Source organism: Numenius arquata, chromosome Z (genome assembly GCF_964106895.1).
Source record: "Numenius arquata chromosome Z, bNumArq3.hap1.1, whole genome shotgun sequence".
In the NCBI taxonomy this organism is placed as follows: Eukaryota; Metazoa; Chordata; class Aves; order Charadriiformes; family Scolopacidae; genus Numenius; species Numenius arquata.
The window spans coordinates 84,063,557-84,089,511 of record NC_133616.1 but is presented as its reverse complement, the minus strand read 5'-3'; the positions used below and the strand labels follow the sequence as shown (position 1 = coordinate 84,089,511).

The following is a 25,955-nucleotide window of genomic DNA, read 5'->3' as shown; positions in this document are numbered from 1 at the left end:
AAGGTCAATTGCTCAGCAGATGTGCTTTTTAGTATTTTACACAACAGAATGGCGCAGTTCCCCCTACCTTCAGCATATAGAGCAGTGTGGTGTATGGCATTAGCTATAATGTAAAATGAAGTATGGAAAAGCTGTTTGTTGGCCTTTAATTACTGCTTGATTAAAATTTTAAATACAAATAGGGAAAGAGCAGATAGAAATCCTTTGGAATACTTTCTCTGCTGCTAAGTAGGAGGCTAATTTGTGGTTGGATTTTTCTTTTTTAATTTTGGAGGAATTTGAAATTTTTGCATGTGTTTATGTGCACTAAAACACCTTCTTGTCTATTCTGTGCATTCCCAGGGCTGCTTTCCTTCCCACTCTTAAAGAACAAATGCTGCCTGAATATTTTAGATCAATACATAGCATATAGTGAAAATCAAGAAACAGCTTACTCAGCTATTTTTATGAAGTATAACACACACCCCTGCATTTTGATAGCAGAATGGTTTGCATAGTAATAGTTGTGGTTTCTGGGCAGTCTATTAAAAATTAAGATTTTATGCTCTGTTCAGGGAAAGCTTGAAGCTGCATTATCAGAAATCACTATATAATGTTACAGGCCAAGAGACAGTTTGCTGCTAAATAATTTTTTCAAACAGCTCTTACTTGTGTAATCCTTTTCCCCCTTCTTCCTCAGGATATACTGATTCAGAAGAAAATGTGTTATAGCACAGTGATTTTTTAAAAAAAATATTTTAACTGAATTTTGAAGTCTTAATGCATAAATACGGAAACGTCATCTCCTGAAAGTGCTGTCGATTTTTTTTTTCCACCAGTGAAATGTTGTCTTTTTATTTGATAATGGACTAAAAGTGTTCAAATGACAGCGACGTGTCGCCCTTTTGTTGGTTTGCTTTTGCAAAAATAGATTAAAGGTGCTTTTCAAAATAATCTAATCAAGAATGTAATTAACGTTGTGCTCAAGGCCACCTGAGGGTGTTGAAATGCCGGTCTTCGGTAGACCCCCTGTTCCAGGAGGCTGGGACTCGGCCCTGTGGACCACTGGAGACCCCTCATTCTTCAGGCTGGCTGCCTCGAGAGAAAACACATCGGTTTAGACCAAAATTGTGTTTTCCTCTGACATGGGTCAGGCCTCAGGGGCTGGTCATTCATGGGTTGTAGCCCCAAAAAGCTCGAAACAACATCCATCAGACCCAAGAGCAGCCCTTCACACTGTTGAAGTTCCCACCCAAAAATTTGATGAGAAACCCCTTTGCTAGTAATGCAAAGGGGTTTGAGGCTGCACCTATTGATCTAGACAACCCCTTCTTGGGGGCCTGCTGGAAGAGTTCAACATGTTTTATATCTCCAAATTACGGTTTTGATAATAAGGAGCTCTGTCACCACAGATACCTATTGAGTCTGTCACCACCACCTAGTCTATTGAGTCTGAAGAAATACCATCTGCTTTTAAAAGCAGGTCAGCTTTAAAATGGAAGGAAAAGTAGAGCATCATGTAAGATTTGATGAGGTATATAGAACAGAGACTTTTTTTTTTTCAGACGACCAAATCAGCGTAGTTATAAATAGTAATTATTGAAGCCTAGAGGGGTTTTTGAATCAAATATATTGGGTTTTTATGTTATATTTCCTGCCAATACACTGTTTATTTTTTATTGTCAGAACACTGGAGGAAACTTCCTTTGCTGATGCCTTTTTTCTTTCTGGACTTGGGGATCAGATCATTGCTTTCCCACCGATCCCCATATCCTCCAATTTTTGCTCTGCAATTCATGTTTTTAAGCCCACCGCCACGGTCCTTAACTAGAACACCAGAATATCTATTTTCTTCAAAGTTTGCTGGGGAAAGGAGACAGTTTTAATGTTGTACTTCCCGGTCATTCACGAGTATGGGAAAGTACCTCAAGCGCAGGGGAATGTATTTACAGATTTCCCTTCTTTTGTTCTCATTTTAACCCCGAGACATTTTTATGTGTGATTTCATTTTGTTAACATTCAGCAGTCTGTCCGTGTGTCCTGAGCTGGAGTGGAGAAAGAAAGGTCTTTTCTCCTTCCTTTAAACATTTCTTCCCCTCTCTATTTTCTCCCCGCTGGCGAAGCCTCACGCCGGAGCCGGAGCCCCGGGGGAGCGGGTCGGTGAATGGTGTCGTTTGTCAGAAGTATTAATAGTTCTAGGAAATTAATGTTTGAGAAGGAGCAGCGCAGTGGAGGAACTCTTGGAGCAAACACGGGGAGAGTGATCCGGGAGAGAAGGTACAGGGATGGTGGAGAGGAGAAAAGAGAGAGCATGGCTCTTCTGTGCTGGTGTTTCACTGGGATGGAGGAACAATTCACAAGGACGTTGTCTGCAGAGCTCTGTGTCCATAGAGCTCCTCCAATGTGTAGATGCACTTTGTGTGAATTATGTCTCTAAGGTGACCAGCGCACAGCAACTTGGAATTTGTGGCTGAGTTAATACAGAACCCCATAAGGGGTTTGGGGGGTTTTTTTTGCCCCACAAAATAAGTGGAAAGTTCAGAAAGCCAAAGTGCTCCATGTTGACAAAACCCTTTGGGTGGGAAGGACAAGCAGGAGCATCCAGCCTCTGTAGTTTCACAGCAGATTGTGTGGAGAGCCAAAGTTCAAACAAAATCGTATTGAAAACAGATAAAAAGAATTTGACCAAACTGGACTACAAGGTCAATTAAGACTTTTTAGGGAAGGAGGGAAGGAGGGAACAAACTCATCAGCTGAAAGGCATAAGGGGCATAGGAAGGGATTTCTGCTTTAGGGATGAAAAAGAACATGCCAAGGAAAGAGTGGATCCCTACTGCGTGAGGAGGGAAATCAAATTAATTGTTTAAAAACTACCTGATTTTGGACATCCTTTAAAAAGCAACAGAAAACAGGCAGAAATACCAGCTGAAACATGAAAATATGCTACATTTCTAAAGACTGTTTTGGGGGAATATGTGAAGGCGGTGTTTAGACTGTTAAGGGAATTATCTGATAATCTTACTGCTCTACTGACATTTAGTGTCCCAAAGTCATGGCAAAATAAAGTGCTGAAAGATTGAAGAGCAGTGTGTTATACTTCCATTTTTAAAACTGAAGGGGAGATCGATCCTGACAATTGCTGTTGTTTTAATTTGTTGTTTTCTGTAAATGAAAGTACAGGCTTGAAGAAAAAAGTGGCCAAATATGGGTTTATTCCCATATTCAGACAAACTCTTCGTGATGAACCCTTGGGACCTTTGACATCAGTGAGCACCACGTACTCTGTCGCTGCCACCCGTCATAAAATGCACTTTTGTAGCTAAAAGCCTTAAACTATTTGAAGATCATGAGATCTACCACACTATTTATTTATTTACAATTCCAGTCACCACTATTAGAATTATGGTATAAATCTGTGCCTCCACTTCACAGCCTGTGGTGATTATTTTTGATCAAAACAGTTCCCAAAATCAGTATCAGGACTTGGTCACCCCAGGTGGTTTCTGTACCTCCTGTCACCTTCCCAGGAAGGTGAAGAGGGTTGGGAGGAATTAGTTTCCACAATCTGAACATGAAAAACATTAAGAAAGTATAATATTACTTTTTAAAAAGACACTAAAAAATAAAATAAAAGAGTCTGCAGTCAATGCGATCCTACTCCATGTTCTTATTGCAATAATTCCTTTTTTTTAAATTTTGAATGAGGTCATTTGCAAAGACAAGGTCTGTAATGGCTTCCAGGGAGCCAGAAAGGATGTATTTCCCGAAGGTCTCTGTTCAGAGTTGTATCCTGACAAGGCACATAAGGCAGAAGCATAGGCACAGCCCTGGCACAAGTTTCTGAAGTATGATATACAGGTTACTTGCTGTTGGGACTTTGAAAAGTTTTCCTGCTTTGGAAATCTTCATTTTCTTCCTTCTCCCTCCTCTTCTCCATGTATGATTCTTCCTACTCTCACGCTGTAGGAGAAAGTTGGAACCGTGATTAGATATGCTAAATTACCTCTGCCATAAACTACATCTGATTTGCAGCATTTAGTTATTGCTGCTGTTTTACAGGTTGAGATGTCTATTTAAACCACTCCAATGGTGGCTCAGTTTATTTAAATGTTTATTTGTTCTTTGTAGTAGCAGTAAGGAAAACTGAATGTGGTGTGGATGAGATTAAAACATATTGCTTCTTAATAATATTCCAGGTGAATAATTTGGATATCTCTTTTAATAATATACATCCTTTCTACCTAAGATACTTCTGTTTTACTCCATAATATTAGACAACGTGGGGAGGGGAGAGCTCAGTGCAACTCTGTCGCTGGAACCAGCCAGGAGGATTTATGCCGCGTAAAGAGAATACGGAAGAGTTGGAAACAAATGATGACATGGAAGGGTGTAATAAGTAATAACCTCTTGGTGCTGAGGAGATCTCAGCCCTTCTGACGGTGGGACTGCCCGTAATGACACAGTTCTGTACGTGGTGGTGCCCTCACCCTGGAGAGGGTCTTTTAGGAACTCAGAAAATGCATCCAAGGACACAACATGGCAACGCCTGAGGAGGGTAAATAGAGCCTGTGCGTGAAATATAAAAAATAATGATGATTGCTTTATGTGAAGAAGGTGGCTGTCTTTTTATACCACTTTTCAGAGAAGTGGTGCCCATTTTACTTTGGTTTAACTGGGGCTTGCTTTGTTTCCTTGCATGCTCAGAGGTAATTCATAAGTATTTAATGCTCTTTTACTTTCTTCACCCACCCTGTCTGGTGCAGCTAATTGTCTTTCTGTCGCCTGCTGCAAGGTAGACCCATCCTCTGGGGGTGCTGGGACCCACCAGGCTCTGCTCTGACAGGTCCTGCCTCCCCTTCCTCGGGCAAACAACCAAAAAAAGTCTCAATAATGATGGCCATTAATTATTAATATTAATAACATTATCACTTATTAATCTTAGCAGTGTTGCTAAGCTTCCCGCAGTGGGGAGCAATCTCAGACACAGCCCTGGAAAGGGTGCCGGTTCTGAGTAAGCCTTGTTCGTGAATCCCCTCCTTTTTCTCTCCCCTGTAGCACTATATTAATGTTTTCCACTGCATACATTAATATTTTCCACAGCACAGGAATCAATAAAAGTCAGCACAAAGGGAGTGGGATTCCGGGGCCGAGGCAGCGCGGTGGGATGCCGTGTGGGAACTGTGCGTCCAGGAGTGCTGGCTTCTCCAGGGATGGGGGGTGAAGGCGTGAGGGTGAAGCTCAATATCTCAAGAGGAGACAGAAGTTCCTACAGAGTTTTGAGGCACTGACTGCTCGTAGCCGATCCCAAGGTTCTTCCATCTTAAAAATAAAAAGGAAGGAAACTCAGAGGAATGCGCTGTTGTGTTTTTATGTGTAAACCAGAGGTTCTCGGGTGATTTTCAGTTTGAGATCTGAAGGTATTCAGATTTCCCCCCTGCTCCCCAAGAACGCTGAAGATCTTCTTACGTGTTTGTTTTCGTACATGCTATTGTACAACCCCATAATAAAACTGAACCTGTTTCAAAGCATGGATTGGCAGAGTTCAACAGAAGGAGACATGAAATAGCTGTTAGGAGATAAGTACTGGTGTAAAAGTGACTGATGTTACAACTGTGGGCATGCCATGCATTCTCTTAGCGCCAGTCTCCAGAAAAAAACACAGCAAAATTAACCATTTTTTTCATTCGGGATGGGAATGGTTATCCCAAATTAGTATTTGCAAGTCTTTTCCTTCCAGAAGAAGTCAGTGCTGTAGCTGGAAAACCCTTAAGTGACCGCGTTTGTTCAGAAAGTTTATTGGAAGGTCTAGTACCAAATTCAATGATAGTTTACTGTTAATCTTTTCTGCTCTTTCACCTCTTTCTCCTCACTTAGTTATTTTAATTTCCTTTTCCTTCTAGGAACAATCTAAAAGATTTCTTTTAAGCACAATGTCAATTATCATTTGCTTTCCCAGTATTGATTCAATAGTTTTAAATTGTAAAAAGTTTAAAGAAGTTTGCCATAGATAACTTCAAAAGTTCTATGTACGTTACTAGGAACTTTCAAAAACAAGCTAAATCTTGGATTTAAGCCTAATTTCTTTCACGTGTATTCAGTGTGAAAGAGCTTAGGGAGGCTTCCACAAGGGTTGTGGCACAGGGTCTGCTCCAAATCAAGTGTTGGTAAAAGAAGTTGTGGAAGAAAGTCAACAAAATGACCAATAACAAGTTATCAGGGCTGGATGGTGTTTGCCTGAAAACTCTGGAGGAACCTGGGGGTAAATAGTTGAACCACTAAGAGTGATGTGAGTGGTTGAGACTTGTGTATGTTCAACGTGAGTGGACAAACTCATGGAAAAAAAAGCCATTGGGAATTACTCAGAACAAGCAGCTGTGGAAACGTCTGAACCAGGGTTCTCCGAAAGCGTGAGAAATACTCTGGGAAGCTGAATTTGACCTGAACTCGCTCATTTCTGTGTGTCTCTGCTCTTGACAACTCAGTTTCTGTGCAGGCATGTGTCCACCCAGTGCCTTGCATGAGCCGTCCTTCCACCTGTTTAATAGCCAAAACAGTCTAGGTGTTTCTAAACTTCACATAAATCCATTTACAAAAAGCTGTTTTAATCCAGTACAGTCGTGTTTTGCGGTCTCTTTGCTAACGGTTGTGCCACAAAGTCTAAACACCTCAAGTGCCTGAGCTCTTCAGACTGCCCGGCCGGAACAGCACAACTCTTCTCCTGGAGGGACGGCACCTGCTCTTCTCCCTGTTTTCTTTGGAAAAAGGTTGGATACAGTTGGAACCTCCCCGCCAGTTGTTTCACTGAGGATAAAAATTTCCCAGCCCTTCTCCCTGTTTACTTCGCGTCGCTGTGCCCCAGATCCGACAGCGTGCGCAGATCCGGGAGAAATAATGAAATCTATGGAAAGCAGGCACACAGGAGAGAAAAAAGGCATTTTACGGTGGCAGCTTTATTCCCTGGTGTTGTTGGACTGCAAATGGGTACGGAGTTTGCAACCAGGGCTGAAAAGCATTTAAACTTTATTTACTAGGCGATAAATAATAACAAGACCGTTTGCTGAAAGTGGAAGGAGAGACCTGTCATTGAATTCTCGCGCTGTGGCTGGTGGCTGTTGCTTTTCTGAGTGACACTAAAATAAGCAACGAGTTTGAAGTTTTAGAAGAAACAAGCGGTTTTGGGGTTGGTTGGGTTTTTTTTTTGTAGTATGGAGGCCTAATTTGTCTTCTCTGCTGAGAAGGGCTATGGGAATGAAACAGGTTATTCCAGGCAGACTGCAGCCTGTTGGGAATGATGCACTGCTCAGCCCCCTCGCCTACACGGCAGTGGTGGAGCTGGAGAAACAGGGTGCCCCTTTCGCTCGTTCTCCACTCAGTCTCATTTCATTCGTTTTCTGAATGCCCCAAATCCGCTCTCAATTGTTAAAACAGCAACAATTTGTTCGTTTGCTGTCGGGCTTGTTACTCCCTGCAGGTTTCCCAGCCTTCCTCCTCCAGCCGTTGTGTATCTGTGGGTCCCGGTGAGTTAAAGTTTTTAAACAGGCATTCTGCAAGTCAGGAGGTGACGAGAAGAAGCAGTAAAGTGGGGAAATGCATGTCACACGGTGACTGGTTGAAGTACTTTGTTTATTTGTTTCTTTAGCAAAGCAGGTAAATTCCACTGAATGCCTATTTTTCGTCTTCTGTAAATGAGGTATCTCAGCTGGTTTTTTCTTCTTTGGCTGCAGTATTTAGTGTGAATAGTGTCATCTGTGATCCAGTATACTTCCTATGTCATGAGTCAAGTTAATATTGCCTGAAGAACGACAATTTTTTGTGTTTCCTGCCATTTATTTTTTCACCCGTCATTCCAACGCTATAGTAATCATCTGGATTTTGTATTTAGTTTTAACAACGCTTTGCTTTCCTTTTTCCTTCTAAAGCACTTCCATTCATTATCAGCTCAATGAAGCAAGTTTCATTATCCATTTCTCAAAAGTAAATTCACCTAAGGTGACTGAAGACAAGCTGGTTTCTTCTTCTACGATGTCTTTTATTGTAAAGTAACAGATATATACATACAGCACAGAGTCAAAGCTTTTTCTCTAGCTACAATTATTCGTTTTTCTGAAAAAAATCAAGTAGACATTTGTGTAAATATTTGCCTTTGGGCTACTCTTTTTCTTTCTTTCTGGTGTTGTAGACTGCAGCGCACCGCCAGAATGTGAGCGCCTCTTACAAAGTTTTCAGTCAGAGTACCATTTGCTGTGGTCCAGCATAAATATGTGCTTTTTTTCCTTCTGAGACATCGGCATGTTGGAGCATATTTAAAATGAGTGTGGAACAGACTGTTGTAGTGGTCAGACATTAAAATAGCATTGTTACAAATTACCCTTTGTTGTGACTTTGCATATTCATGGTCCCATCCCATCTTCAAGAGATGGCTCAGCTTTAGATCTTTTCCAAAATTTCAGTATTTCCTAATAAAAAAAGAGGGATTTATTTTTTTTCCCCCCATTTCAATGTAATAAGCAGACAGCCTTTTCAGGTTTTTCTCTAGACTTTCTCCAAAGGGACCCTGGAATTCTTCGTTCGCTCATCACTCCTCACCCACCATATCCCCCAGAATATTTGCAGGGATATTAGGCTTAATGTCATTCTTCTCCAGATCAGGTTCCTAAAAGAGAAATTTTGCCTAATCATTGAGCACTTGACAACAATCAAGTATTTCAGATTTTAGGGCTTGGTCTTCAGCCAGTGTAGACCATCTGGGCTCTGTTGACCTCAGGATGTAGTTGCAAGGTACAACCATGGAGAACCTCACCTTTTCTTTTCAAGTCTTTCTGATCAATTGCTCTTTACAGATGGTGTCCCCAAGAAAATGGTTTTCTTTGCCTTTTTTCATAGCAACTTGCCATTAAGTTAAATCACTGGAATCCCAAGCAGTCAAAAAGTTTGGATTGATTGTACCAAAAGAGTGCTGTTTGAGCAGCAAATACCAATGGTCAAGGCATTTCTGGAGTCCTCTGCTCAGCAGTCCACTTAACCAGACCCAGGTAATTTACTACTAAAACTGTGTTGCCAGTTTGGTAAGGAAATTTCAGGGGATTTCTGTGAACCAAGAACATCAGCAGTCCAAGGCACCATCACATGAGTTTTGCAATACAAAATTGGTATTGTATGTGTTTTATTTAAACATAGTTAATAACTGAGAACTTAAGAGAGAAACGTTAGAGCAGTAGCACTGCGTAAAAAGGGGCTGGTATTTTATCGTGGTAAGTAAAGGAGGTGGAGGCTGGAGGGAAGACCACATTCATCTTCAGGAGCGGACCACTTCTAGAGAATAGTTCATATTAACTCAGAAATAGAAATCTAAGGCTGGAGTGCTGAGTCATCTTTTATATTAATAAGTCTTTCACTCCTTATGCTGGCTTCTGTGGTGGCCGTTCATATAGTGCTGGTGACAACTTCGAGGATACCCTCTGCAGTCTTGCCTTGGAGATGCAGGTCTTCTGGCAGCAGAAGCCATTACAGCTGCTATCTCCAAGGCTTGCCAGGTCCAGCCGATAAGTTAGAGTAAAATCATTATCTCTGTTTGTTTAGGTGAACAACTTACATAAGAATTATGTGGTCATAATGTCCTGTCAACACAGGACTGTGAAATTTCCAGAGACAGTAAAGCAAATCTAAATGCAGACTTTGGTGCAGAGATAGTGTCCGAGCCTGGATGGAGGTGATCTTGAGCAGTCAGTCTTATCCTCTGCCCAAAGGCATGTTTATCATTATCATAATCTTTACAGGGAGAAAATGAAAATGACGTTCTACGTACACAAATTAACTTTTACATCTGCTACATTCAAGCCAATGTATTTCAGAACTGCAGCTGAAATTTTAAGTGACTGTAACTCCAGCAGAACTCCATAATCTTCCTTTCATATCAATCCATGACAGCGGTACAGACATTTATTGAAACATAAATTTTGAGGCTACTTTAAACTTTCAAAACAGAGCGCTATTTTATTTTGATGAGGCTCTTGGTGGGAACAAGTGGACAACAATAGTGTGTGGATATGCTTTAGATAAGCATCTCAAAAATTCGGAAGTTTTGCTAAGCACTGTTTTCCAGCATTCCCTTTCTGGTGTCTCTGTCTGTTTCTCTCACCCCCACCTGAATGCAGAATTTTTATAGTAGCTGGTATGACTTGTTTTCACCCACCATCCTTCCAGCCTCTTGTATAGCAGGGCTGTGCTTATTTAAAATAGCTCTTTCCTTAGCTATTTAAGATTACAAGAGCTTTGAGGTTTGACTTTTAAATTTGTCATCCCTCATATTTGTATCGCAGAACTCGAGGAGTTGCATTAATGAACACATTGCTAATTGCAGTTTTGCATTCAGCATAGATTGAGGGTAAACACTGTTAGAACCACTGGAATTTACAAATTCAGCTATGAAATCATGGCCAAAGTTTATTTGCTGGTAGAGCTCCAGGACCGTATTCTATCTAAATTAGCTATTGCAAACGAATGCTGGTCCACACACCAAGATTTCTGTGTTAGCCTTTGTTGGGTGACATCGATGTGGTTGGATCCAAAAGTAATATTAATGAGATCGCTGTCAAGCTCCAGGTTAGTTCTGTCTCACAAAAAAATAAGGAACTCCCTCTTTCCTTCCTTAAACACAGCAGAACATGGTGAAGGCGATAAAAAGAGGCAGCTGAGAGAAAAATTTCAGGTTCTTCAAATACGAACATAAAGGAAGTGCATCTGGTGCATTCTCGTCACCCCAATGCCTAACGCCAGAATGTCTTAGTTATTTATGTTTTCTTCCAAAGCAATGCCAAGAAAGGCACGGTATTATTTGGCATTGTTGACTTTTTGCCCCTGAACATATCACCATGAACAAACAAACTTCCACCCTTTTCAAGTAATATATTTGCTTAGACTATTTACGAAATGAACACCTCATAAAGGTTTAGCATTAGCCAAAAAAGGCATCATTCAAGAAAAATTTAAGGTTTTGTTTCCCCCCACTAGATGGTCCTTCACAGAATCACGGAATTATATGGGCTTGGAAGGGACCTCTGGAGGTCATCCAGTCCAACCCCCTGCCAGAGCAGGTCTACCCAGAGCAGGTCCCACAGGAATGTGTCCAGGTGGGTTTGAATGTCTCCAGAGAAGGAGACTCCACCACCTCTCTGGGCAGCCTCTTCCAGGGCTCTGCCACTTTCAAAGTGAGGAAGTTCCTCCTCATGTTTAGATGGAACTTCTTATATTCCAGTTTGTGCCCATTTCCTCTTGTCCTGTCCCTGGGCACCACTGAAAAAAAGACTGGCCCCATCCTCTTGACACCCTCCCCTTAAGTATTTATAGGCATTGATCAGATGAGTCTTCTCTTCTCCAGACTAAAAAGACCAAGTCTTTTTCAGTGAAATGAGGTGTCACTCCATTAACTGGCTCCTTGCTTTCATGTCTCTGTGTTCTATCTGGAATGTTTTAATTACAGTATTAAAATACACAGTGAAGGAGAGATGAGGAAGGACCAGATTTAGACTGGATTGGGCAATACTGTGGAATGTAGTAGGGAGAAAGAGAAAATAAAAAGCACTGGCAACAAAAAATAATTCATTTAATAAGAATTTACATAAGAATTGCCATTAAAGTGTTATTTTTCTACTTCAGAGAAAGCTTGCAATTTCATCTTTTTCCCTAGAATTATTACTGTCGCTCTTAACTTTTTTTTTTTTTTTCTGGTTTTATATTTATGTTCTAGCACTGCAGCAGTTCATTACACATGAAAAAGTCTTAATTCGTTATATAGGTGGTAGTGCCAAAAAGCCACAGAAGGTTCAAAATGATTTTTATCAACTCTCAGTGTATGTTTGAGGAAGAACAGATTGTTGTAATATTCATGCTCACAGGCACGGTGTCTCCATAAACAGTGCATCTCTAGTGTTTTCGTCCACATGTTTATATGGTTTCTATTGTGCCTACTTTCTGCTGGTTTCGATATGGAATGCTTACTAGGCAATTTATTGCTTCTTTCTTTAATAATCATGAACACAAATACCATTTCTCTCTGTAAAACCCTGCTCTTTTAAGAATTATGTGGTTTTCTCCATATTTTAAAATCCTCGGCCTGATTTCCGTTTGGGCCTGAGCAATTATTTTCAGACCTATTCTCCATGCAAATGGAGAGGAAGGTAGACTTTAGGAGGTAGACTTTAGAGATGATGTATTGAGCATTTGTAAACAGCTGATAGCATCTTAAAAATGTGGTCACTGAAGGTGTGGTGCCAGGTAGTATGGGCAAACATGAAGCTTGCAGTTTAAAAGCTCAGTTCTCTTTTGTTGATGCTGAGGGGAGAACGTTCGCTGGTACGTTCCAGGCTGGTCGGCCTGGCATCCCCTCACTCACTATTTAAAATAACTGAAAGTCTGAAGAGTTAGGAGCTTGCCTGCTGGACAGGTGGAAAGTTCTAAGTTGTTAAGGTCCCACTAAAAGGTTTTACTGTCTCCCAAAGTCTTCCCATACTTTTTTCAGTGTAAGAAGATCGTTATGGTTACTCCACAAGTGTCAGCCTTGGAGAGGGAAGAGCGGTTAAAACGACCTGACCCTCTCAGTTCATTAGAGCCTTAATAGAGGAGGCCAGTTTCAGGTCACTCCATGCACTTTTCCAGGTCCTGCAGACCATTCAGCTTTACCTCATGATTGCACTTCCACGATCAGCTTTAAGATAACAATATCATCATGGCTGTCTGACCTCTTTCCATTTCCTTGAGAAAATGATAAAATAATGACTTACCCCAAGTACCCATCACCAGATCTGAAGCCTTTTGATAGGGCTACAGAAGACCCTGGAGGAGATCAAATGCCTCCAGAACTGGAGTAGTGTTGGCTTACTATCTTCTTCTCAGTGACCTTCCCAGAAAGCAGAGGTTAAAGTCTGGGAGGTAATTGCTGAGGCCATTAATCCCCAGTGAGAAGTTTTTGAGCAGCAGCCAGACCACAGGATGGTGTTCAACAGTTGATGTCTGCATGTCCTCCCTGGGAGGTACTAATGAATCCTGCCAGGAAAGGGCTAAAGCGTTTCCTACTCACATTTCTGGATCTACTTCATTAGTCTCCAAAGGGAGGTCTACCAGGATGTTGCAGCCCTGCGTGTGGCTGAGACTCGTGCCAGAGCCTATGAATGCACTCCGCTTTGGAGACCAACTATTAGTTCACGTAATCTGCAGTTTCTCCTCACGGAAGTAGTGTTCTTCTGTTCAAGGTTTGTGGCTAAAGGTGAAGGGGTAACTAGAGGGGTTCCTCACCGATAGCTGCAGGGCTATGCTTTTGTGGCCACAGGTAGTCCAGCGTGACACAAGCAAAAACACACGTTTTGGTGGCCAAGTGACAGGACTTAGAACATACCGGGTGAAGACTCTTGCCCTCAGTGGTGGCTTCATACCCTCTCTCAGCCCTATCACAGGTTATTCTGGCTTTGTCTCAGTGGTTTGGTTTGAACAGAGGTGCTCCGTCGTGCCAGCCTGGGCAACGAGGGGTGGTTTTGGAAGATCCTGTGATCCTTCTGGAGCCTCTCTCTTTCGCATACAGCATCTCCTAAAAATTTCAAAATTCACTTCTTGAAACTCTCCTGTGATTTTTGTTTTTATGATCTGTGCCTTTCTCTCCAACTTCAGTGTTATTAATAGGACAGTTATCCAACATAAAAAAAATGAGAGCTTTATTCTCTGTACTGAAAATGTCTCCTTTCACTTAAAGCTCTTCTTTTTGTGGACTTAATTCCACTAACTTTGCCAAAGTTTACTTTTGAGTCTGGCTTACTTATTTCTCCCACTTTCCCTGTCTTTTGAAATGTTTGCTTTGCCAATGCACTTTGACCTAGAGAAGAGCGGGGTTTGGGGTTAGAGATATAATCCTTTCCTCAATCCTTTTTTATGATGGGATTGGAAGCGTAGTCCACTGAATAAAGAGACTCGGACAACATGGGTTGTGTTCAAGGGTAAAATATGTATGTAAATGTAAGTAAAATATGGTTATGGCTGGAAATCAGTGTACAAGAGTGAAGTATTATTATTGGCCAAGCAGGGTATCAATCTGTAGTACACGATTTCCAGTGAAGGAAGAGGAGGAGGACGTGGTCTCAGACTTCACTTGGGGTTCACTCTCTTTTGTAAATTCAAGCCAGGCTGTCAGCATCCATTTGACTTTGCTTTCACAGTTTATGCCCAAAGCCATCCCCTAGAAAACATCTTGCTTTTCAGGTACCTTAGGCCTACTGCAAACAAACAAATCATGGAAATTAAATAGTAATAAAGCTGTTGTTAGCTTTGTATATTAAATTTTATCTACTATTTAAATGGCAATTATTTCCAGAAACTTGGCAATTGTAGCCATACAAATGATGAAATTGATTCCAGTCACAGCCCATCTTTCTTTGGAAAGGAAATACCCGTAGTGTTTGAAAAATGGATTATTAAGAACCTCAGTTCGCTTAAGGTGGCTCACATGTTGTATTTGCTAACGCAGCATCTTGCTGGAAGAAAATAAGGGGAGCTTTTCCCTAGCCCAGATTATTTTCTCCACAAATCTTTGGAGCAGGAAATAAAAAACAGCTATTAGTTGCGGGGCATGTGGAATTAGTTTAAGCAAAGCCGAACCCTGATCCTTCTGACCGCCTCCTCCTTCCTGCGCTGTTTTGTCTATTCCTGCCTCGGAGTATGTCAACAAATTTTCTTTAAGCTCAGAAGGTGCAGGGGGTGGTTGGAAATAGTGATTCTTTCTCTGCCTCTTTCTGTCTTTTGGGTATTTTTTGGTGGGGGGAGGAGGTTAGAGGAATGATTTAAACCAGATGTGTTTTCAAGGAAAGGTACCAGTTTGTCTTGTAAAATATTTGTAAAGAAAAACAGCCTCAGGACCTCTGAACATCATCCCAGTTGAGTTCTGTCACAAAGGGTACTGGTTTTGTTGCAGTAACATAATTCTTCTCTCACACAACTTAATTATAAATCAAAATAACTTTATAGAGAGGGCAGAATCTGTCAAACAGAACTGAAAAGGCAAAATGTTTATGTGTTTAAAAAACAGCAAAATACCTGTGATTTCTGTATGGCTTATTGTTTGCTTCTGCTACATGAGAAAACAGATTATTTTCATGTTTCTCCAGTACTGGAAGCATGTGGTTTACATGAAGGAGTGGAGCAGGTATCTCTTTCCCGACGAGAAATGAAACAGGCTGAATGTACGCCGCACCTCCTCTGAGGACAGCAATGCTCTCATTGCCAGGGCTTCCAGAATGTAATAAATGTTAAGGAAATAACTTCACAAAGGAGTCGGGCAGCACTGGACATGGTTGGTGTCGGTGGTTGTGGTTATGGTCATCCTCAAAAAACAAAAATATTTCTTTGTGGTATAATTGCTAGTCCTGACTGAGAACATTAGCTCTTTCAAGTTGCCTGAGAAACTGTCCGTTTTGCTGCCTCTGAAATGTTTGGGTTTTTAAAATTACACGCAATCACTGGAGGTAGTTTTGCCACCTCTGTCCGTCTGTCCATCTCCCTCATTGTTTATTTTCAGACAATCTGTGTTCGGCAGGTAAATACTTCAGTGTCTTCACAAGAAATCTTGACGACGTACTTGTAGAACCAGTCTCGCTGAAGTAACTCCAGATGATCAAATGTTCAATGATGTTTTCCTCATCCAAACCTGTTTATTAAGACCCCAAAAATGACAACAAAATAAGTGAACCAATATACGGTCTGCTAATTAAGCATCAGGAGAAGAAAAGAAAAAACTAAATGCAATATATGCTGATTTCTTAGGTGCTGGGCTTCAGAGCCAATTACAGAGACTGTTGTATTGTCTGGTTTGTGATGGCAAATTGTTGAACAACTTCTTTATCAAATACTTTGCAAATCTTGAAGTATTTTTCTTTCCAGTTCTTATTTTGAGAAAACACTCATGAAATTCAAACTAGGTAGGGTAAAATGCCATCAATCCGTTGGAAATGTTGAACATGAGCTTTTGACTTACGTGTAGTCTGGGGAAAAATGAAGAGAAATTGTCTTTTTTTTTTCCATGGTGATGCTCCATTTTAATCCCATCTAGCACAGCATTTTTTTGACAGTGCTGTCGCTCTGCATGGATTTGATGGTGGATTTAGACACAGAAAGATTTTGGGGGAAAAAAGAACAGGTTATCACAGCAGGAGGAGGCCCGTGGATGGTCCATGGAGGGCATTGATGTACCCAAGTGGAACCTTGTTGGATTCTTCTAGGAGGCAAAGTCTGCTCAAGTTGGCAGAAGGACAACGTTCACTGATGGCAAATCTATCAAAGACCCCAGAAAACATCTTGATGAGGGTGGGTCCTGCCTTTGAGGGACACTCAAAGCCATGGCTAGCCATGGTCACTCTGTTTTTGAAAAATACACCACATTTTTAGGGGCACAAAGAATCTTGATAAATTTTTTTAAAAAATGAAATATAAACATAAATTGATGGCTTTGTGACTAAAAGTCCAATAGTGCATAGAAACCTGAGTAAGTAAGGCAGTAATTATATTACTTCCTACAGTGACATCTCCCCTGCACCTTGCATTTTGTCCATGGCTAGTGTTTTATGTGCTGCTAGAGCAACGGGCTGCACTAATCATACTGTAAAGGCAGTCAGACCTACATATCCCATGTATTTTATGGTAGCAGCACATGAATATTAGTAAGGAAAAATGAGAGAGAGAGAGGGAGAGAGAGAGAGAGCATTCTGACCGGCCGAGCGGAAAGGTAGGGTGGATGATGGTGGTGGTCACAGGTACGTCTGGCAGCTTAAACAAAGAGGATCGTGTCTGTGGGATCTGAGGTGGTTCTGTTTTCTCGCTCCGTGCCTCCCACGAGGAATGTTTATCTTCCCAGCACCTACTCAGCACAAGAACCAACATTTGGACAAACTGCCCTTATTCCACCTTTTGACTCTTATCACTTGAGTCAAACATATGAGGTTGGCACCTTCCGCATGTTTATAAACCACAGACCTGGCTTATTGAAATATGTATCTAGAAACTAATGCAGTGACAAACAAAATTGTGTGGTGCTCAGCATATACACTAAAACATACTTATGGTCAACAAGCACTGCTTAAAGAACAAGGAAACGATTCTGATTGCCAGGTTTTACCAATTACTTTTAGATGAATCTATAACACGTGCCCTCCTGAACCTTAACTGATGGACACATGGTTTTTCCTACAGTCAGAAATTCTTTTACTCAACTACTCCTATTCTTTTCTTTAGGACAGTGAAAAAAAGGGATTTATGAACAGACTTTATGCCATCCAGGAGGTGTGTGTCAGTGTCCAGAATATCCTTGATGAAGTGGCTTCCTTGGGAGAAAGGATCAAGAAGTAAGTGCTGACACAGGTGCTGGATTGCTCTCTGGTACTGGTCATATATTTTTTCCATGCTGAGGTACAAAGTGTTAGACCTTTCCTATTTTCTTTTTTTTTTTTTTTTTTTTTTTGTTGTGGGGACTCCAGTTTTGGACAATCCGTTGCTGAAGCCCATTTATATTTACTTCGCTTTGTGCAGGCTCTCAGTTAATGAAAACGTTGTCATATGAACGTTGGAATTCAGAAATATTATTGGGAAAGAAAATCAGAACTAAGGCTTTGAAGTAAAACAGAAAGAGAATCTTGTTGTGAGGCCTAACAGTAGTTATTTTAAAGAAATAATAAAAAAAATGCAGCTTTGATAAAGGAAATAAGCAAATAGGGGTTCTGATTTTAAGGATGTACATATGTTCCATTGCTGGAAGTGTTGTATTTATGTGAGTTAGGAAAACTTTTCCTCCTAGAGCATATGTAATTTGTAACACCTAATGCATTATATATAAGAATTGCCAACAAACTCAGGCCTAAAGCAAGAGAGATTCTGAGATTTATTGCAGGAAGTTTGGTGTGTTTTCAGCATGGTCAATGAACAGCAGTGTGAGGTTTATTATTTGAGATCAGACAGGTTCTAGAAAATGTCTTCCAGCAATCGGCTGTGAAGCAGGGGCAGGATGGACTTGGCTTTCTGCTCCCCAACAGCCAGGAGCATCTTGTCCTCTCCAGATGAGAAGCTGGGAGAAGAGCCTTCAAACTGTCTTTCAGCGGTGGGCAGAGGGGGCAAGCGGAGATTTGAAGGTAGAAAACCTTCACAAGGGGCTTTGCTGTAAAGCAGAACATCTTACAGGAGAGTCAGAGCCACGTGGTCCCTTGTTCTGGATGTGATCTAGGAGCTCCTGTCTCATCCACCACTGGTGCCATCTGCAGTGCAGTGGTGTTCCCCACCCATGAGACCATAGCCTGGGCAAGGGGTACAGCCCCAAAATAAGTACTGACTTTTGGAAAGGAATTTTAGGAATCAGATGCCTTGGGTGGAGGTCAACCTGCAGGAAGCAGGAGGATCATAGAATCATAGGATGGTCCAGGTTGGAAGGGACCTTTAAGATCATTGAGTCTAACCATTAACCTCACACTGACAAAACCACCACCAAGCCATGTCCCTCAGCACCACGTCTACACTTCCAGGGATGGTGACTCCACCACTTCCCTGGGTAGCCTGTTCCAATGTTTGACAGCCCTTTCAGTGAAGACATTTTTCCTAATTTCCATCCTAAACGTCCCTAATCCCTGACGCAACTTGAGGCCATTTTCTTTTGTCCTATTGCCTCTTGCCTGGGAGAAGAGACTGACCCCCACCTTGCTACACCCTCCTTTCATGTATCATGCTGTGCTGCCTTTTTTTTTTTTTTAAATCTGGCAGAAAAGGCAAGCATATCGGGATCGGGATGAAGAGGTGGTTGCCATTTATGCATTTAAGAGCAAGGTCCCTAATAGGAAAGCCTGGGAAACATTCCCATGGGGACACTTCAAGAAGGTCATGTTCACAGCAGCAAAAGCAGGAGCGAGCACATTATATTATATTGCACGATTTTTCAGACAAGCAAAATAAGCCTCCCTCTGAAAGAAGTCTTTCATCAAAAGGCTGTTCGTGGCAGTTGCCTTGATGATTAAGTTTCTCTAATTGTGCATTTTGGAAGTAGGGCTCGTTCCACTATAGACCAGATGAGAGCAACAGAATTTTCTAAACCGAGTGAGACCGAATCTTCCTATAAATCTTTGTAATTTGTTCCTAACGCTAAAAATGGGAAACCTGTACTGAGGGCTGTGCTAAGGCAGCACAGAAGGAGGTTTGCGGAGTGAGGAGCCAGTGTTCCCACACATGGCGTGTCTGCGATCCCTCGCACAAAGCCGAGTCGCAGGAACACGAGCAGACCCTCAACCTTCTGTTCATCCCAAATGCGGGCAGAAGAGGGGAAAAGAGCAGGTGTCCCCTGAGGAGGAAGGGAGTGATCCTGCACCAAGTGACGCTGACATCATGTTCACTCTGGAGACATGTCAAAATTGCCAGGGAGAAAAGAAGACAAATAAACACAGGAAGCCAGGGCTCATTATGAAAAATATGGCTAGCAATTCAGATAATTGCAGTTATTCAGCCAGAGCAGCCAAAATAATGTAATCACACTGATTGGGCATGTAGCTAGTGGTAATACTTTAAAGAGTATCATCAGGCTATTTAGAGCCAAGGCCACGTTTTCCTTCTGGATAAACGTCATGCAGCACCTTTGATATGGTGGTGCCTTCATGGAACCATCCCGTGGAGCCAAGCTCCCTTTCGCCGGCGTTCCTGTGGGACGTGGGTATGAACTGGCCATCTGGCCTCCCTCTCTTCCACGCACACAGAGGTGGGAGAGCCACAGCCCGGCTGCTTCAAGGCTCGTTAGCTTCTGCTTCCTCTCTGCCCACACCTCAACCTCTGCAAAATGGGGGGGATCAGCAGGTTTTTTATCACAGTGTGGAGTTTAGGACCCTTATTAAGGATGTTTTGATCTGGGGCTTTTTTGGAACGCTGATATCCTGACGCTCTGATGGGATCCCAGAAGTTCTCATCCTTTATCCATAAATAAATAATCTGTATTTGATTTCATTTTATCTGGAAGATAAAGTTTTTCTTTGCTTTTCCTGGAATGCACTTTACCTTATGCCACTCCCTCCTTTTTTTTTTTCTCCTTCCATCCTTTTTCTCCTTTTTTTTGGCCACCCAAAGTGTTTTTATTTCCTTCTTTCATCCACTGCTGTTGCATTATCCCTGTCTTCAGGACTGACTGTTCTGGCCCGGGGTGGGGTGCAAGGGCACATCAGGCAGAGGAGAAGGGCCTTTAAATGCTTTCTCTGTCCTCATGGTAGAGCAGGGAGGGGATAAAACAGAAAGCCTTAGCATCACTCCTCTGCGCGGGTGCCGAAGAAGGGGATCTGGGTGTCCAGAGAGAAAGGAATTGTGTGTGTTTTGCCTGATACTGAGGGTGGGCATGGACATTTCCGACAAGCGGAGCGATGCTTCCTCTGGAAATTGTTTGCCGCTGGGCCAGGAGAGGTGCCCATCAGCAGGAGGGTGGGTGAAGCCTGGACCTCCTTGCCTTTGCACTGGGAGGGGGTCCAAGCCCCAGCTCACCCTGACGTCCACCATCCATGCATCCCTTTGTAGTCCCAGTTTGTTCTCGCCGATGGAAACTGGCACTTCTCCCCCCGTCCTGCCCATTATCTGTTCTTTTATTGGCTCTGTCGTGTCACCACAGTTCTGACTTTCATTATTTTTTCTTTCAGTACTTTCAACTGGACTGTCCCATTCCTGAGCTGCCTGGCTATTGTTGCCCTCTTGGTGTTCACCATCATCCTGTATTTCATTCCACTGAGATACATTGTCCTTGTCTGGGGTAAGTAAAGCCTTTTTTAACTGTCTGCACCACTTAGAAAAAACTGTTTTTTAAGGGATGACTTACATTTTCAGTACTTTTCTGTATTTATGGTCATGAAGCTGCCCCATGATGGAAGCAGACAGGTTAGTTAAAAATCACAACTGCATGAAGATTTAGGCCCACCTGCAAAATGCATTTTTCTTGGCTGGCATTCCAGACTTCATCATACTATAAACATGTAGCCATGAGGATTCTTCATATATCAAAGTGTAGCTTTGTCTAGATATTACTCTGATTTATTTTCACAACTTATACGCAAACAGAGGCATTTCAATCTGTATAGTGCATTTAGGACAATATGCCTTTTTTACTGCAGTACTTTATCTTGTGAAAGCATATGTAAACATGGCAACAAGGAACCTGTTTAAAGGGTCACCTTTAGTCCGAGAGAAAGGTGTATGTGGCATTTGGCTGGTTGATAATGAACAGAAACTGGGGGGAGGAAGGGGCAGGGAGGGCAGAGTTGTGATTGATCCAAGCTCTCATTACTTGTCCTTGTATTTATTCTTTATACTGATTTTAAACAGCTACCGTTACCACATCTATTGTAAATAATGCTCCACGATTTCATTTGTACATTTTTTATGCACCGCCAGCAGCTGTACCCTCATTCAGCAGCGCAGACCTGCAAAGAGCGCTGCCTCAATTAAATCTGTGGCTAGATTTTCTTTCTGAAGAATAACAGTCATGCCTTTTAAAAACTTCTGAACTCAAGAAACAATATAAAATCATTTGAAATTACTGCAGAAAATGTATTTGTTATGTATCAGCCAGTATTAGTAATATTCTTACACACTCTTCACAAATAAATGCAGCAGAATATACAAAGTTGGGGAAGAACCAGTAAGGACAATTTGAACACAAAATGTTTATGGAACTAACCGAAGCAAGCATCTGGGCTCACTGTCCTTTCCTGTCTCCTAATTTCATTTATTCCCCACACACCCAATATCACTTGGGTGAACTCCAGACTCTTCGTTTGTTCCCAAAATTTCATTCTGCCTCACACACACATGGTGGTCGGCCTCTTGTACTGATGTTTGAAGTGCTTGGTCTGTCTCCTTTATCTGTCATTCTTTGGACAGATGTGGCAGCTTGTAGACTTGATTTCATACATCCCCTTGGTTTCATGCAAGGACCTGAGGTTTTAATACCCTTCCGAGACCCACAGAACTACAGAGTCAGCACTGTAGTTTGACAAACCCCTGACATGTACCCTGCCATACCCTGGGGGTGGGTCACACTCTACCAAAAACATCTGTTTCACCTAAAGAAGAGCGTCAACTCCCAAACCAGAGCCCAAGCCTCCCCAGTCACGGATGGGTAACGTAGGCACTAATTACTGCGAGTGCACCTTGCTCTCTTTCCCTCCCTCTCCTCCCTCCCTGTCCCAGGTGATGGAGTCTATCGAGGTACCACCTCAAGCACCTTTCTTCGCTAGAGGTTTCGGATCCATGTTTTCCTCCTGTATTTCAGTTCAGGTGGCTTCTTACTCAGCAAGTGCATGGGGATCCCTCCTTTAGGGAAATATTCCCTTTGGGTTGTGCTGGGAGACCAGGCAGGTGCCTCTTAGCCGTAGCTCCAGCAGCCTGGACCTCCTGGGAGTGAAACACGTTCTCACAGAGCCATGTCACCCAAAGCAGGGGGCACCCCGGGCAGCTGTCCCGGCAAAAAAATGCAATATTCCAAACACATGCCTGTTTTCCCCATCATTTTGTGTTTCCAGCCTCCCCCGTCTGAAGAAATGAAGAAATACACATTTCTTCACCTTGTTTGTCCATCCTGCACCCGAAAACAAAAGAGCTCTGTGTCTGACTTTTGCCCATGGGAGAGTCTGAGGTGGTCTTTAGCAGCATGTGCCCAGTTTGTCCTTTGGGAAGACAGGGTTTTAATTAATGACAATTTTCCCGTGTCATGGCCTGTCCTTTGTGTGGCTGTGTAGGAGCCACCTCTGTACTCTAACCCTGTTTGCAGGAGAACAGAGTCCTGGTAACTGCTGCAGCTATTTGGGTGGAAAAGAGCATAAAGAAAATAATGCTAATCTGAACGTAAAACCATAGAATGGTTCGGGTTGGAAGGGACTTTAAAAATCATGGAGTTCCAACCCCCCTGCCCTGGGCAGGGACACCTCCACTAGAGCAGGTTGCTCAAAGCCCCATCCAGCCTGGCCTTGAACCCCTCCAGGGATGGGGCATCCACAGCTTCCCTGGGCAACCTGTTCCAGTGCTTCACCACCCTCACAGGAAAGAATTTCCTCCTAATATCTAATCTAAATCTCCCCTCTTCCAATTTAAAACCATTACCCCTTGTCCTGTCACTACATCTCCTGACAAAGAGTCCCTCTCCGGCTCTCCTGTAGGCTCCCTTCTTCAAGCTTTTTGAAAAGCCCTAATCCCCTTGTTGGGTTTTGCCTCTCCTGTCGTGTTCCATCTCACCTGTTCAGCTCTTTTCTTGAGCCTGGACCGTCACTTCTTCATGCAATTCCTTTCGTGGCTGGTGGCTGGTTCTTTCCTTTGCTGGGGGTGACAGGGTAGGACTGTGTCAACTCCCGAACTCACCTCTGGGTCCTCGGGTGGCCACGCACGATAAACGGCGGGGTAGAACCTCAAACTTCTCAGCCCCTTGCAGACACAAAGCATCTTCTCAGACAAAGGTGTTTGAACCTCAGGTATTCTTTCTCAGCGCTCACTGTTCAGTCACCAGATTATGGTTGGACTCGGTGGTCTCAGCGGTCCTTTCCAACCATGAAGATTCTGTGTGATTCTGTGATAAAGGGGTCTCGGCATCCCCTGTCCGCACCACAGGACTCGGAATTCACGCCATGGGAGTTACCGAGCCGGCATTCCCCATCCCAAAGCTCTATGTCCTTGCTAAAGCTTTCTGAAAGGCCTGGGCACCAAAGACTTTGTGGAAGATAAACGGCATTATCTTATCTCTGATACAGCCTTGATAAATTACACAGAACAGCACATTTTTAATGCTGTCCCGGCTTTTTTCCTGCCGACGGGAGAGTCTGCCCTCGTTTTAGACACGTGTTCCCAGAGACCAGGCACAAGGTTCTCCTGTGAAAAGAGTGTGAAACTGACCCTCTCTGTAATGATAAGAATTTAAAAGCCTGTTTTCTGCTTAGCCTGGGGAGGGTTTTCTCGGTGCTTCTGAACAGTGGCTGTCATTAGGCAGTGTAAGACTCACATCCCTTCTCTGCACTGCGGTGGGATCCCCTGTGTCGGTCATTCCCAGAGAGAGGTTTGTGTAAACTCTTCCTAAAGCCTTCGTGTGATGCAGACTGCACTAATTCCCCTGTGCTCCACCACCCTGAGCACTGGAAAGACTTTTCTTGTGTCTAAACAGCATCTTCTGTCCTGCAGAGTCCATTACTGCTCGTCCTCTGGGCCACAGAAATGGAGAACACTTGATCCCTCTCCTTTTTGCAACCTCCATGTGATAACCATGGTCTCTATTAGTTTAAAAAAAAAAAAAATACTGGAAGAATTTGAAAACACCCGGAGAACTTTTGCATTTTGAAGCAGGGGGAACCACAGGAGCAGATTCTGACTTTTTAGAGCCTGAGTTTAAAGTTCATTCATTCGTTTATTCAGTGCTGTCAGACTTTGTAAACAGATCGTAAAATCTTCCTTAGAACTTTGCCAAAAATATATGTTTATTTTTTAAAACAAAATTATTATTTTATGGGTTTTTTTATTTATTATTTTTAAACAAAATTATTAATGTTTATCTTTTAAAACAAAATTACGATAGTAACATTTGAACTTTCACTTTTGCAGGCATCAACAAATTTACAAAGAAGCTTCGAAATCCGTATGCAATTGATAACAACGAGCTGCTTGACTTTCTGTCCAGAGTTCCTTCAGATGTGCAATTGGTGTGTATACGTCTTTTTCAGGTGTCCTTGCGGTGGTTAGTTTGATAGTTTGATAGTTTGACTCATGTGGCATCATGAGTTTCCGGGGTTTTTTTTAAGCAAATTTTAAAGCAGTTGTTCTCATTCAACTGTGATGAAAGGAGCAACACCGACACTTTTCCCAGTGTCTCGTGGCAGCGCTCGGAGCCCTCCAGCCTTTCCTTTCCTGGGAGGAAAGTTTTCTCTGCGGCCACAGTTCAACCGTGCTCATGAACTCCTTTAAAAATAAGCTGGTTATGAATTACAAGCTTTTGTGATGCCAGACGCAATCTCTTGAGAAGGTGCACGCGTTAAGATAATGTCAGGCACATAAATCACCTCCGGTGTCACTGAGATTATCTGCTCTCCGTATTTCTAGGTAAGGGTTCCGGTTCAGAGCTGGTGTAAATAGGAGGTGTGGGTGCACGTACCCACTCTGCAGCTGATCCCTGCTGTGGTAGCCCGTGGAAAATAAACAAGTTTTTAAGAAAGATTATGAAAAATATGAATTCAATTTATTAAAGAGGATACTTGTTATTCTCTGTCAGAGCTCATGGAGAAAACAAAAGAAGTAGCCTGCTTAAAGTTTACTTGGAACACTGTTTCCCTTCCTGGCAGGATTCTCCTAATGCTGTTTTTCCTTCTTACTCCAGATCTGTCATTCTGTTGTTCTTGAACCGCAGCTGCAGATCCCACGTAGTTTGCAGGGGGATAGTTTTCTTTTTCTTTCTTTCTTTTTTTTTTTCCCTGGGACAAAAAAAAAAAAAAAAGAGGTAAAAATATAAATCCTTCTTTTTCTAGCCAGCGCCACCTCACCAGTGTCTTTCTGAACATTGTGTTTAAACAGATGCAATACCACGAGCTGAAACAGGATCCCAGCCACAGCCCCAGCAAGAGGAAGAAAAACAACCCTGGCTAGCCAGCTCCACGTGCCGGGGGGACTCGCGTCTGCTGGGGGGGAAGTTAAAAGAAAAAGCCTACACCTAAGCAGCATTTCCTTTCTCTGAGCTTTTTATTCATTTTGCCTTTTTATCGAACGAGGAGATTTTGTAAATACTGTAAAAAGGCATTTCTCATTGACTGTATACTGCGCACTGTAAAGACACATTTGAGGAGGGTTTCTAGTAGGGTTTTCGCCGTTTGAAAGCCTTGTTAGAAACAGCGTAACGCATTGAGGGAATCAAAATGGTAAATATGCACCGCTGCTTGATGGTGAAAGACACCTGAAATACTCAAACCATGTCG

General features: G+C 42.4%; 1 protein-coding gene across 1 annotated transcript in view; it reads left to right on the top strand.

Annotated features, from left to right (window-relative positions):
- The window catches only part of MCTP1 (multiple C2 and transmembrane domain containing 1), a 284,874-nt gene extending 259,245 nt beyond the window's left edge, over nucleotides 1-25,629 (top strand). Inside the window, exons 18-21 of the mRNA XM_074166917.1 lie at nucleotides 17,245-17,354; nucleotides 20,658-20,767; nucleotides 24,595-24,692; nucleotides 25,558-25,629. Coding sequence (XP_074023018.1) covers nucleotides 17,245-17,354; nucleotides 20,658-20,767; nucleotides 24,595-24,692; nucleotides 25,558-25,629 — 390 coding nt within the window. The remainder of the gene's footprint in view (nucleotides 1-17,244; nucleotides 17,355-20,657; nucleotides 20,768-24,594; nucleotides 24,693-25,557) is intronic.
- Nucleotides 25,630-25,955: the final 326 nt, after the last annotated feature.